The following is a 14,109-nucleotide window of genomic DNA, read 5'->3' as shown; positions in this document are numbered from 1 at the left end:
TAGCAGAACTTACATTCATGCCATATTGCTTCCTATAATATGTCATCAACAAACACCTAAACAGGCTTTTTACTTGGATCTAAATCCAAAAGTTAATTTCTTCCTAACACTAAATCCCCAAACTCTTTTATTCACTACGCAAAACCACACCTCTTTTTCTATTCAAGGAGGCTCACGTCTTGTGCTATTACGCAGAGTGATTTTAGTACTTACTGACAAAGTAGTCTGAGGTATAACGGGATTCCTGGAAGTTGGAGGTCAGTCCATTGATGGGATAATGCTTTGCATCCTCTTCATGAAAAATAGATAGAGAAAGAGCGTCAGTGACCTCACCATTGATTTCATGTATTGTGTAACTGCATCCAGCATTATCAAACATTAATGACCTGAGCTAAATTGTGTCTTCCCGTTTGGCTCCTGTTACTATAGCAAATGTCAACACTGTCCTACTCTAAATTGGTGAGAGAAGTGATATCACCCTGCGTTGGGATATGTTTCCTCACATACTGTATGTAATTTATAAAGTTGCTGTCTTAAAACTATCTAATAAAAGTGGCGTGGACAATTAAAAAAGAACAGCATTATGACCTAGCATCAGACAAATAAATGTGGCATTACCTTTCTGAAGCATTTCTAAATGTTCCCAAAGGATGTCACCCACAAAGTCAGGCGCTAAGTCTAGGAAGCGATCCTTCCCCATCGCACACAGGCTGGCTCCGTTCATGCAGAACTTTTCAAAGTCGACATTCTTCAGACTGAACTCGTTCACTGTCCATGTTAGCCACTCAGCCACATGGTTGTCTGTCCACTGTCTGGGATCTGAAGACGAGCACACATAATAACACAGTTAGAAAAGGCCCTTAAGTACATGTGCAATTCATTGAATCCTAATCCTCATGTCCATACAGAGTATGGCGCAAACCACATAGTCTCTCTGAACTACAGACCATTCTGTTTTATTCTTGATGCCATCAAAGATTATGCAACCAACTTTCACACCGCCTCTGTGGTCAATGTATCTAACCATGACAAGTCAATCAAAAACAAACAGGGAGGCAGGGGTGGATGTAAACAGAAGTGGTAATGACAAGCTAAAACCAAAGTTTGCACATATAGTACGATTACATGCTGAGAGTCCTGCCGCTTCCAAACAGCTTGAAGAGGCTCTGTGGTTGACTTCCATTTAAGAAACTAAGTCATTATTGTAATGTCCGTCTCAAGATTCTCTGGAAGCTGCAGTCAGACAGTCTGCCTGTACTGAAATATATGTAATGTACGGCCATTTCTAGAATAACTGGGTGTCTCCTTATGTTCAGTCCTTCTAAGAGATGCCTTCACAGAATTATCTAAAGCGGGCTTTATTGCCTGACATGTGACATGTTGAGATTCTTTGAAAATGTTATGAGGCAATTATAAAAAAAGCTGACAGTCTTACCTTTGGGAATACCAAGCCGCTGCTGTTCCTTTGTAAAGCCGCTGAAGGTGGCCTTCAGAGCCTGGGACATCATCTCTTTACTTCCTGGAGTGAGAAGGGGAACATCTCCACACTCCGGATCTGCAATTTACAAAGAAAATTGATTATGATATTATTTCGAGTTTTATATCTCCTTTATTTGAGATTGCAATTACTAATATGTTAACATATGCTTTAATTATTCTTGACAACCCAAGATATGAGAATGCATCCTGTATTGTATTTCATGCCAATAGGTTTCCTGAATGAAAAATACAATTGAATCAGAGAAGAGGGCGGGAAAGAGTGACTTGTGAATGTAGTTCAGTTACATGTTCACACACACACACACAAACACAAAATAGACACAGTTGTATCGGACCGTGATGAACAGCAAGGCTCAACAATTACATTTCGTCTAGACAGAAACTGTCTACATATCTGATCCAATCTATTTTAAACAAGAGCTGTCTACAAACGGAGGTAAAACTGCATGTGTCAATTTGTTTTCTTAATGTTAGACTTGTGCATGTTTTGCAGGCTAAATAGTACAAAAACACTTAAGTGCATGGTCATTTTGGATAGTTCACAGGAAGTCTTTCTACCACTTTTCTTTTTGACTCTTGTCTACAGTTTCTGCTTTTTCAGGCAGATTCCTGAGGCAAATCCCACTCACCTGGCATGCTGCATTAGTATAAACACACACGTTTATTTACAAGTACTACAAACATTAACCTCTCTCCCAGCCGCACATTCTGGGTGGGGGAGCAGTGCGTGGTGCCCATAAGTGACACCCTGACCCCTGCTAGCCCTCCTACCATGTTGCCCTGACACAGTGGGCCTACTGTCACCCGACCAAGCATGGGGTCAAACATTCTGAGAGTTCAAAGGTCGAGGGATGAGGTGATGATGTCACCGTGGCTGCTGGCGGGTGGCTTATAGAGTTTGGGGGTGGGCTGTCTCAAGGGTCTTGGTCACACACACTAGGGTTACTGTTCTCTGATCACAGCCAGTGGGCACCCTTTGTGGAACAGAGCTGCCTTTGATGGCTTTAAACAGTGCCTGATGACTCGCACTCATCTAATTAGATTGACTAGGCTGCAGAAGTGTGGGATGAGGGGGCAAAGCAGGGGAGATGATAAGGGGAGAAGGGGAAAGACCCCCGGGCCACCAACACAAGAATAGAATAATCTGGCCAAGACTCCACGAGTGACTTGTAAATAGACAATAAAGGCCTTATAGATTTCTAATTAACTGACATGTCTTTATCAAAGCACCCACCCTCATTTACACAACAAAGAAAGACATATATCGTGATCAAGTCTGCAGAACATAATATAATTATCTTGTCTAATCAACTTGTGAAAGTAAAGCGTGTGAAGCAAATCTTCGGCAGGGTTAAGGTGCATGCAAAATGAAGGGGTTCAGCAAGCTTTGATTTGTGCAGCATGTCTTTCTCCTTAGCTCATCCCTTTCTGTCCGTCTCCATTGTGCATCAATTAAAATCATTACAAACCAGATCAAAAAGGCTTAGCCTGAAGGCAAAATCATGATGAGGAGGAGTTGTGCAACTACTCTCTTCGAACCCAGATGTTCTGGCATCGCCACTGGCTGGTGGTTTTATCTGCCAGTCGAACACTGGGGCAACATACAGTTCATGCTTGTTTTCAGCACTCGTTGACGTCTCGACCTCGTCTGGAATGCACAGCAGCTGCTTCGCCCATGTAACCAATGTCTGTCTGGCTGTTTGCAAAATAAAGACTCCTAGTTTCTTTTTTCTGTCTATTTTCTCTCCCCAAAGAACAAAGCCTCATAAGAGGTCAGAGACAGAAGACAGACAAGAGCTCTTTGCTATTTCATGTAATTGAATTAGGGCTTGTTTTAATATACTGCTGTCTGTTACACTGATGAACACAGAACGTTATTCATTCAAGTCAGAAGTAAAAGCAAAGCCTAAAAGCTGAGAACAACAATCTCACATTGTAAACTATTGTCAGTTTGCACATCCAAATAAATCGTGCAGTTTCACAATGAAAATAAGACCAGAGCTAGTCTTTGTGTACAAGTTGCCCCTCATAGGAAGGTTGTCTAGGCCTCTGCTGAGCTCATTTTTCTTTTAAGTAGTGTTGGAAGTGTAAAAAGGAGGGCACTGCTAACGGCTGCAAACTGAGATGGGACTGGGGCTCAGACAGTCTGCGCTTTGATGTGAAGGCAGGGCTGAAATGTGGCAGTTTATTTAAGCTGGATCCAGAGGAGTTTGTTTGCACTTTCGAACCGATTTCCCCCTCCCTCTTCCTCACTTTTATCACCCTAGCCCCAGTGGGCTTGGCCACACAAACTTGAGTCCACTTTAACACTAAATCCTCCATAGAAGACACTCAACACCACCGTGCACGAGGACTACCATTAGACCCTCCAAAGGGAAATATGTGAACCATGATTATAGAGCAAAATGTGAACTGCAATTTGTGTGATTTCTTTAGTTATTATTTTTAATAATATGGGATTTTTGTTTAAAATCTTGAACATATTCAAAACACAACAAATGTTTTGTTAGGTTGTACAGTTAGGTGATACTACAACAGTCTCTTAAAGACGCATTCCTCCTTCAACTAAATCATTTGAATAGTACATTATATGTATGTGCATTGCTTTGTTGTTGTGTTGTCTATCCCTAAAACAAGATACAGAGTACACAACAAGGCTGAGAGGCAAACAAAAGACCTAAAAGTGCAAGGATAATAGAGCAGCCTCCATGGCGAGTGATCCATATGAAAGTTATCTGCGGCAGAGCTAATGTACAGTGTGCATCCATTAGCGAGAGAGGCGAGCTTGGATCTAGACGATCTCTAGTAAATGATGAAGTCCTGATAGGATTTCAATGCCTGTGAGTCCCATTAGATGCAGAATGGTCAGTATGTACTGAGACTTAGAGCATCCACAAGTCATCACTTTCCACATTAGACGGTGTGGGTCTGTCCGCAAAATGAGTCCCATCCACTTAGCTCACGAAATGTAGGAGTGGGTGTAAATCACAGGGAACATTATGGCGGTTCACTAACAGCGAAAGTAAAAAGAGCATCTTGAGTGAAAAGTATGAAATTAAACCAATTTCTCTGAATGATATAGAGGGAATAATAATAAGTACATCTATTCTAATAATTGCTGATATAATGAGACTGATGTTGAGTCTGGAATTCACAGTTAAACATATTGATTAGCCACTCCCATATTCCCATGATATCAGTAATGTTCAGGCTGCTCAGTGCGACAACCATACTTCTCCAAGGGATTCTCCATGACATACTGTGCCTCTGTGACCAAGCCCTAACTCAAGCCCAGCGTAGGTTCTGTATGGCTCTATATGCTGTTCAACTGACACACATTGATACACACATACACAAACCAAATTAGCAGCCTTCTTCGCCTGTGCGCAAGAGCGTGGGCGTGAAATTGGGAATTTTTGCGACTGGGGCCAAAGTCTATGGGGCTGGAACAGACATGGCTGGGCAGGGCAGGGTAGGGCCGGGCTGGGGAAGATAGCAAGGGAGCATCCCGGGTGGGTGAGGGGTGAATGAGCAAGGAGGGATGACTCACCGGCCTGTAATATGAGCCCATCACAGGACAAGAGAACCGGGGGTGGGCACAGTGGGGAGAGAGAGAGGCAGGAGAATGAATGGGAGGTCTCATAATGCTCTCTCTCTTCTCCTTGTTTCTGGAGTGACATCACAGTGGGATCAATGCCATCTCCCAGCCTCTGGCGGAGACTCAGTTCATTCATAAAGCCTGGACTACTGCCTCCACTCAGAATGATGCAACGATACAAGCAGAGCAGGCTACCAGACCCAACAAATAAGGGACAATATGGTTTCTGTCATGCGATTGAGCTATAAATAGCCCTATAGAGTTTATCCAAAGAGTGGGAGTGTGTTGGCGTGAGGAAAGAGAGTCGGCTGTGAGAGAAATTGAAACACATTACAATGAGGAGGACATCTGAAAGGCCATTCAGAGATGTTAGGGTCATGGAGAATGTTAAGGTCAAATAGTCATTTATTTATAATGGTGTCAAAGCATGTGGTAATTCATGCCTCTATTTCTATGCCCATCTGTAGTGAATGGTGGGGTTTATTTAAATCTGCAAAAAAGTCCATTTCCTGTGGCTAAGTTGCCACTTCCTGTGGGAAGTGAGGTGAGTTGTGGGTTCAGTTGAGGGTCATATCCCTACATGCATGCAGGTATATTTCAGCACACTGCAGGGAAAATGAGAGGAGGTCTTGGATACTTGCCAAGGGTTCATAAACGACTCTTTAAGGCAGACCAGTCTGACCACAGCAGGCCAGAGGTGGCACTGGTATCTGAGAGAGCCTTTGATGGAGATTTGTATCTGGACCCCTGATCTGAAAACCCGGGGTCATAAACCCGACCAACATGAAGGGTCCCATTCAGCGCTACAGGGTGATAAAGTGGTGGCTGAGGGTTGCAGTGGAGCAAGAGGAGGAGGACGGGGTGGCAGTCTGACTTTGAGAGGACCACTTGTTCAGCCAGCCGCTCCGCTGTTTTGATTTCCATCTCAATGCCAAGGTCCAGGAATAGATATATAGGCCTGGCTCAAGCCAACGTTGAGAAACCAATCCAAGCCTAAACCCAAGTCTGCTCAAGCACAGGACAATGTTGACCAGAACGGATCCTACAGACAACCCAGGACCAACCCACTATGACAGAAAACCCTGCTGAAACACTAGTTGTATTCTTAGGTCACCGCTGGCTTCTGGCTGCACTCTTAAGGCTCAAGCCTGTGGTGGTGATAAACAGCTGTACGCAGCGAGGCCACTACTGCTGACATCTGTCTTTGACCATGAAACTAGAGTTGTCCGGGATCATCAACACCACAGACATACCGGCTACTGAAGCAGACAATAATCCAGACTAATACCCTGAAGCTGCTTTGCTGTCTTTCTCTCTTCCACTCTGTCCATCTCTGAAATCATATTAGCTTATGATTTGAAAGTGCATTACCTCTACTGTTTATGCCAAAGTCTCAGCGCTTGATATGACATTACCTCTACGTTTGAGATGGTAAGCGCCATCGGCAACAGACGCTAAATATGTTTTGCTAAAAGCTTGATGGAAAGCCTTTTTCCAGAAGAACGAGTCATTCAGAGGCGCTTTCAGTAGGATTAAGGCTCCTTCTTGCCTACAAGCTTTGTTTTTCTGTAATCTTTAATGGTGTCAAAAGGCATGTTTAAGGAATGCCTCAAGTATTTGATTGAGCAACAGTACCGTACTTCTCTCAACAGCTTATTGCACAACCTTCAAGTTCTCTATTACTTATAGAAGACAAACTCAATTGGGAAAAAGCTAAAAGCTGGCATACACTGAGACCTGACAAATTCACACAACTTGATGGTTTTCAATGACCTCCTCATATGTTCAATATTTAGAATGAAAGCACCTTAATCAGAAATCATTTGACTGTCTTTTTTATCAATCGGTTTTTGGTATAGCAGTGAGAAAGGGGATCTGACAGAGGAGCGTTATACTGGAGAGTGCAGGTGGTGTTAGCCTAGCTGTATCCATGCTAGCTGCCTTCCCAGGCTCCGTCGCTGTGTAAACAGACAGGGGATGCTCTGGGGGAACTGTTTAGGCGTTAAACCAAACACACAGCATATCTGACAAACAGTTTACTCTGTGTTGCATTTTTTCCACAAAACATGGTGCCTGTCCCTTTTTTGTCCAAACTGATACATTCCACAACCAGGTTCCTGATATAAGTGTAAATTATATGGGACGACATGCTGGCACACATTCTCACACATTGATGAATGGTTCGCCCCACTCAACCATTCTTTCAGGCAACACATATGCATATAAGACTTGCAGTGGCTGGCTCTAATTATACATCACACATATATAAGAGCTTGTTACTTGTTTGAAGGCAAGTTATGGGCGACAGATGGATTCTTGATAAATAAATTCCCCCCAGACCAAAGTGTTTTCATGTTGCGTGCCTTACATTCCACCTCTGTTTTACAATCGCTAATGTGCTTCTCACAGCTTTCTTGTTTTCCTCTAATGCGACCAAAAATGACTTGTGGTCTAAGTGGCAAAATGGTTTCAGCTCAGGATGATAAATTGTCCTTCTATTTTAAGCCTAGTGTAGGCTCCGTGGCTAATAGGAGCATTACACATCAAGCGTATGGCCATATCTCATTTACCTTATCTTATTTAAAAATATGGGTGTTTTTTTATTTATGACGCTTTGAAACATCCAAGCTTTGGCTGACTATGCTGCCGAGAAAAGATGTAAACTGCGATTTGACAACTGGAAAGTTACAACTTAGTGTTTTGCAATAACATGCGCATTTCTTTGCAGATGTGGAAACTCATGATCACCTTGTCATCCATCTAACTCTCTCTCTCTCTCTTTCTATCTCTGTTTCTCTTTTCCTGCCTTTCACAGACACACACACACACACACACACACACACACACACACACACAAACAAACACAAACACACACCACACACACCACCACACACACACTCATAAACATAAGCATGCACAGGCAGACTGTGACTCATTCTATCAAAGAATGACTGGACTTCAAGGGATACCGTGCTGCTTCATCTGAAATGTGACTGGTCATGATGAAAGCATTGACCATATCTTGTAAAGTTCCTGCTCAATGACTCAAACTCAAAATGTGTCACAGTTACACTGTAACTATGCATAAAACAAACACATGTTTTAGGAAGCAAACAGAGCATATCTAATATGCATTTGTGATTGTGAATAGTCAGAATTTTCATTTCCGCTTAGACAATGGCCTTAGTGAAACTAAAAATAATGTCGAAGTCAAGTTCTTATAATGTTTCGGCTTTTCAGGCCTACAGCGTAGTAGTGAGTAAAGGCAACTAATTTCAATAAGTAAAACATGCAGATACTAGGCTAGGGAGGTCAGGCTAGGCAGACAATGGAATCCAGCTTTTTTTACGCTCATAGCTAAACTCCAGAGGCAGTCTCAAATCGTACACAAGTCCCATTCCTCGACCTCCTCCATGGCTGCCAGAACACATGTACCTCCCATTTGACTGCGTCACTGAGGCCCAGCGCATCATGAGCGCCACAGTGTCGCACCTACACAGCAGAGCCAGCAACCCACACAAACGCATCCTTTTTCATCTTCATTTGGTAGGCCAATCAACCAATACAAGTCTGATGCTGGAGGTACACATAAAGTAAGTTGCTATGCCCCCATTTATGCTTACAAAGCTTACACTTTTGATTACAAAAGCAACGTTCTGACTCCAAAAACAGGTGGTGTGTAGAAAACGAAGAAAATCTTGAACATTAACTAAACAAAACTAGCCTGATTTCCACACCAGTATAAGAAACACATGTACTAAATAAGGAATCATAGCTAGTTAGCGGGCCAAGCAGACACACAGTCGGATGGCCAATGGCGTGTGGTGCAGCAGGCGTCTAGTGGATGACTCAGGGATTACAAGCAAGGAATGACTGGGGATTGGACACCAGGAACTCACTACACTATACACCACATCAAGGTGAAGTTAGAGGAACCCATGTGGCCAACAGAGAGACTTTGTGAACAGAGGAAGAAAGGGAAAGGAGGGGGAGGAACACTTGAGAAGGAATTGTGTGAGTGGGTGGGTGAATGATTGAAAAAGACTTGTCTGGTACCAACAAAGCTTGTTAATGCTTTATTTCCCCAGCCAAGGAACATATTTTCCTACGTTTTTGTTGTTGGCTTTTTGTGAAATGGGACTAAAAAGAGAAGCTGTTAAGCGACAAATTGTTTTGATCTCTTGTTATTTTTTAACTATACTATTCACTACCATCAAATCGGCCACACCTTGGAAGGCCTTTCTTTCTCCATCCCTCAAACACCCAACCCCCTCTCTCACTCACACCATATGCTTACTATTTAGCAGACTGCTGTATCTGGTACTAACACGCCTTGCTTTATGACTAAGCTTTATAAGCAAATATTAAGGCGTGTAGTCACTAGGGAAGCATCGAGATAGGACACACGCGGTATAATGGTTTTATGTTTATATGGGCAACACGGAAAATGACGGGCTGTATGACAGACCAATGAATGAAACACCGACTGAATGGAGGGATAACCCATTTGATGTAACGCAGTGGCTTACTGAACAACATGGGGATGAAAAAAAGACAGGGTCATTGTGGAAACTCACAGATAGCTCCTTTACTTCTATTCACCCAGTCTGTTGACAAGTCTGACCAGCACAGGGAGGCCCATTGAGGAAGCTGGTATCAGTTGCCCTCTAGGCATATTCATGGCCTGGTCAAACACTACCCAGTGTCATTTGGGTGATGTACTGAACATTGGGCTGACTAATTGAGTTTTGATCCGGCAAATCATATCGTCCTCATTTTGACATGGTGCACATTAGATGAGAAACCGACCGGTTTTGCTCTGTTTGGCCCGATTCATTGACAGACCACATCAAGAGGAACCTGGATCACCCAAACAGTGTTTGCACAGCTGCCAGGCAGCCACGCACACTCAAACATTGGCATATATTACACAGCGCTACTGAAGGAGTGCTGACACAAACACACCAAAGCAAAAACCTGATCTTATGTAACAACCTCTGTTCTGGCACAAGCTACGTACCACTCTCCACAACCATACCAAACATAGGAGGCACCTTGGAAAAGAAAATCAGTGAACCTTTTCTGAGGGTTTTTCGTGTGGCATGTATGTGCTTGTGTGCATATGTGGCGGGCGTGGAACAAGATGCCTTATAAGGGCTCTCAGAAGAAGCATCAGGCATGCCATAACAAACATCAGCGTTTTGATCAGATAAAAGTGAGACTCCCACTCAAGCTCCTGCTATGCCTCCATGCATGCCACCCAGCGGGGCATGCTCACAAACATTCCTGTCAGTCACTGAACCTCGACCTTCAGGCCTGACGAACAGAGAAAGAAAGTAAAAGAGGGACGACTCACTCAAGTTTAAAGCGGACAACTCCTTGTATTGTAAATGATTGACAACTCTCTTGAATAATAAATCTATTCTCGGTTAAAGCCAGAACAATGTTACTTGAGTATACTTTAACACTCATAAGAACTTCAGCAATACAAGAGCACTTGTACTTTCCTGTCAGTCGTTGTTCACAATCCAACACCTTCCCTGTTAAGTAATACCCTCTCCTATCTGTAAACCTTGTCTCTGTAGAGCTGACAGTTTTGTTATGGCTACATGATGCTTTCAATAATAAAAAAAGAAAGCTACCATGGTCTGGGTTACATTGAAGTAAGTGTGCTGTGTCAGGAATTGACTGCTATAACTGAACAGAGGAATAAAAGCTTTGTGGAACTTAAGATGGCTTGTTAGGGGGCACCTATGACCCTGGCACAGTGTGAGCGCTTTAAAAGGAATTACCTCCGCTGCATGAAGAGAGGACAGGCCTTGGGTAAGCTGACACTGACTTCACTTCCGTCGCAAAAGAAAACAAACAAAATAGTAAGGTGGGTTAAGATACTTAAGCCTGTTAGTGGGGTATGCGTGTATGTACAGTATGTGGTTGCAGGTGTTTAGAGAGAAAAAAGACAGCATTTGAAGTTCCCACAATGCCATAGCTCTGCTCTTGTAAAAAGCCAAACTGCCATGTCCAATGCTAATATCACAAATCCAACAAATGCATTCTGGCCTTCTGTGGAGCACTTATCGCTCTCAGCAAGTTTTAGGCAAAGAGCGTGTCATGGTCCCCTGCAACACTGAACATCCCTGTTTTGTCTTATTAAGATCAGGAACAGCTTTGGACATTGGTAGAACACTTATCTAGTGAGCATGGAAATACCAAGGAGTGAACAGAACAGCGTGTGTCTGTGTGTGAGAGAGAGGTGGGGAGAAGAAGTGTTTGTGTGAAGTTGTGATCTGCTCCTTGGCAGCCTCAGCCTGACCCAAGTAAGAGTATGGAGCGAGCATTGCGAAATGGTTTTGCAAGATAGCACTACGCTTTTGGCAACTTAACTGCGGCTGTCAGCACTTTTTATGTGAGTTTGTGAGAAGTGTATGTGCAAGACTACTCTCTGCAGGTATTGCCAGAAAAGAGATCATGGTTAATGTGGTGAGTCACAGCCCCCTTAGTGGGTCAACACAAGCAATTAGTGTCAAATTTCCATGATGCACCAATGCTGATTACTGCCCTACTGAAAGGCTTAAGGCCACCTGAGCTGCAAAAACACAGGGGATTCGTTAATGTAAAAAAAGCTGCTAAATGCAAATCACACAAACATGCCACCATGTGTAACATCACTCGCAAAAAAGAAAAGAGAAGTGAAACCACACAATGGATTGAACCCAAACACTGCTCACAGTTGTGGGCTTCCCTGTATGTGCCCTGGACTATCCCTGGAGCAAGCCAAGTCTTCCAGGCAGCAGGGTCAGAAAGGCAAGCCTCAGCCCTGCAGATTCATCACCTCAGCCTGCCTCTCCTTCCCTCTGGAAAGTCAGTTTCAACCACCACAGAGCAGGAGGAGGAGGAGGAGGTGGAGAAGGAGGGAGGGAGGGAGAGGAGATAGTGGGGATGGTGGGGAGGGCAGTGACGGCCTGTCTCCCATGCCGGCTGGGCAAAATGCCCTGGCTCTCCAAGTATGGCACTGAATATAGTGTCAGAGATACTGTAGGTGTTAAGATGGGAGAAAGGGAGATGGAGACAAATCCCCAGTGAGATCAAAGCAGGAAGAGAGTACATCAAAACTACAAAGCGTCAATTTGAGCAACACAGGTTCTGAATACAATATAATTTATTAAAAAAAAAACATTTATAAGCCAATCGTAATTAAAACATTAAGAGTGTTAGAAAGTATCAGCTACATGAAAGCAAAAACATTGGATAAGTAATGTTTTAGAATTAAATTAAACATTGTTGGAACTATAATGTGTGACAATTCATTTAGCCTACAAGACAACATTAAGTCTACTTTTGTGATGTGTCCACACATGTACTAAATTAAAGCCCTCGTTTCACACACATCATCAGATTTAATTATAAAGGCACGCCGGTCAGAGTCTGATTCATTCAATAAGAAACACACAAGCTTGTTGTATAGCCTTGTGCATGACTGTAGAGCCTCCGGCGTGATTGCAATTTCTCAAGTGTTGCGTATTGTCCGATATTGAGCAACCAACATCGTCTTCACAATGAAATACGTCCAGGACGTTGTGTCCCTCTGAGCGCATCTATTAGCGAGAATTATCAACATCAACGTAATCTTCCAGCAGCCGGCTACGTTACAAGGAAACATCCAGGAGTAATGTTAGTCTCGTGTTAACTGTCAAGCTCTCACAGAAGAGTTGTAGTACTCACCGTCCATTTTTTCAGTCTTTATGATTGTTAACGTCGGTTTCATATCGACAGCTGCCGTCATGACCATCAGTTCAGTGTGATTTAATAACGCCGCGTCCCTTTTTTATTCTAACAGCTCCAAAAAACACAATATAAGGAAAAATCTTCTCTTCCTTTGGCGCCCCGGTCAATTCTACTGGCTGGTTGTTTTACCTTTTCTCTCACACAAAAAAAAACAACGATTCAGTTTCTTTAAGTCCTAACTTCTCTTTCCCTCTCTCCGGTACTTGTACACACACTCCCTCTTTTCCTCGTTCTTTCTTACACACTCACTCACTTCTTCCTCTCTATCTCTATGGGCGTTGCATTGCTGAGAGCCAGAGAGCGACGACAGCTGAAGGGGGCGGTGTTTGGGGCTGACTTGCCAGTTGATTCACAATTCAATTACAAAGCCCCCCACACCCCTCCCTCAAACACGCACACGCGCACACACACATTATTACCACCTCCCCCGTGTGTCTGTGAACCTTCTTGTACCAAGACCCCTTCACGTCATCACACGCAGTTAAGAGTCTACATGTTCCCGCAAATTACTCGCGTTTTACAGGGATGAGAAAACACCCTGGAGATGTGAGGTCTCCTCAGAATCATGGGAACTAACTGAAGTATTGCTTAACCACATTTCTTCCCAAATACAACAGCAAACGGTTTATTAAAAAAACTCCATCATACCACCTCACATGACAAGAAAACAATCAAGTTTTAACACATATAATATTATTATAACACCATAGATTCCTAAATTAATTATCCACCTAACGTTCTGATAGACTGCACATTTGATTTTTTTCACGTTTTCTTTCCTTATTGTACTTGTTTGTATATTTTGTATGTATATAAATATATATATATATATCTTTTTTTTTTTCTTTACTTATCTATCTGTTTATTTTATAAAGTTATTTGTTTGCTCCTTTTTTCCAACCTAATTCCTCTCACTATATTTATGTATGTTCCATTTTACACTTAATAAATGTCCTTGTATGTGAACCTACTTGGCAATATGCCTGATTGTGATTCTGATACTGGAATAGTACAATCAAAAAAGCGAATGGAGTAGCCTACAATGCAATATTATAGCCTAAATGAATGTGTTTTTAAAGTATTGTGATATATGAGGGTGAGTTTAAAGGAATATGTATTTGGAGATGTTTTTAGATCCTAAAATAGCTACATCCAAACAGTTTAGCTGATTTTTATGCGTGGACAACCTTTAACAAAAAGGAGATAAAAGGAAAGTCCGGCCTGTC

At 42.7% G+C, this 14,109-nt stretch overlaps 1 protein-coding gene across 4 annotated transcripts in view; it reads right to left on the bottom strand.

Moving 5' to 3' along the window:
- ets1 (v-ets avian erythroblastosis virus E26 oncogene homolog 1) overlaps positions 1-14,109 on the bottom strand; it is a 36,664-nt gene that overhangs the window by 10,006 nt on the left and 12,549 nt on the right. For 2 of the 4 annotated variants that reach the window (XM_034114724.1, XM_034114723.1), the window contains exons 4-6: positions 1,436-1,555; positions 619-819; positions 214-291 (exon numbers count right to left, since the gene is read on the bottom strand). In XM_034114724.1, the coding sequence (XP_033970615.1) occupies positions 214-291; positions 619-819; positions 1,436-1,555 (399 nt within the window). Of the gene's footprint in view, positions 1-213; positions 292-618; positions 820-1,435; positions 1,556-12,820; positions 13,157-14,109 lie in introns of those variants that run through there. The other 2 variants (XM_034114726.1, XM_034114725.1) reach the window with 2 other exon arrangements.

Source organism: Trematomus bernacchii, unplaced genomic scaffold (assembly GCF_902827165.1).
Source record: "Trematomus bernacchii unplaced genomic scaffold, fTreBer1.1, whole genome shotgun sequence".
In the NCBI taxonomy this organism is placed as follows: domain Eukaryota; kingdom Metazoa; phylum Chordata; class Actinopteri; order Perciformes; family Nototheniidae; genus Trematomus; species Trematomus bernacchii.
The sequence above is the reverse complement of the archived record's forward strand: the minus strand, read 5'-3'. Positions and strand labels throughout refer to the sequence as shown.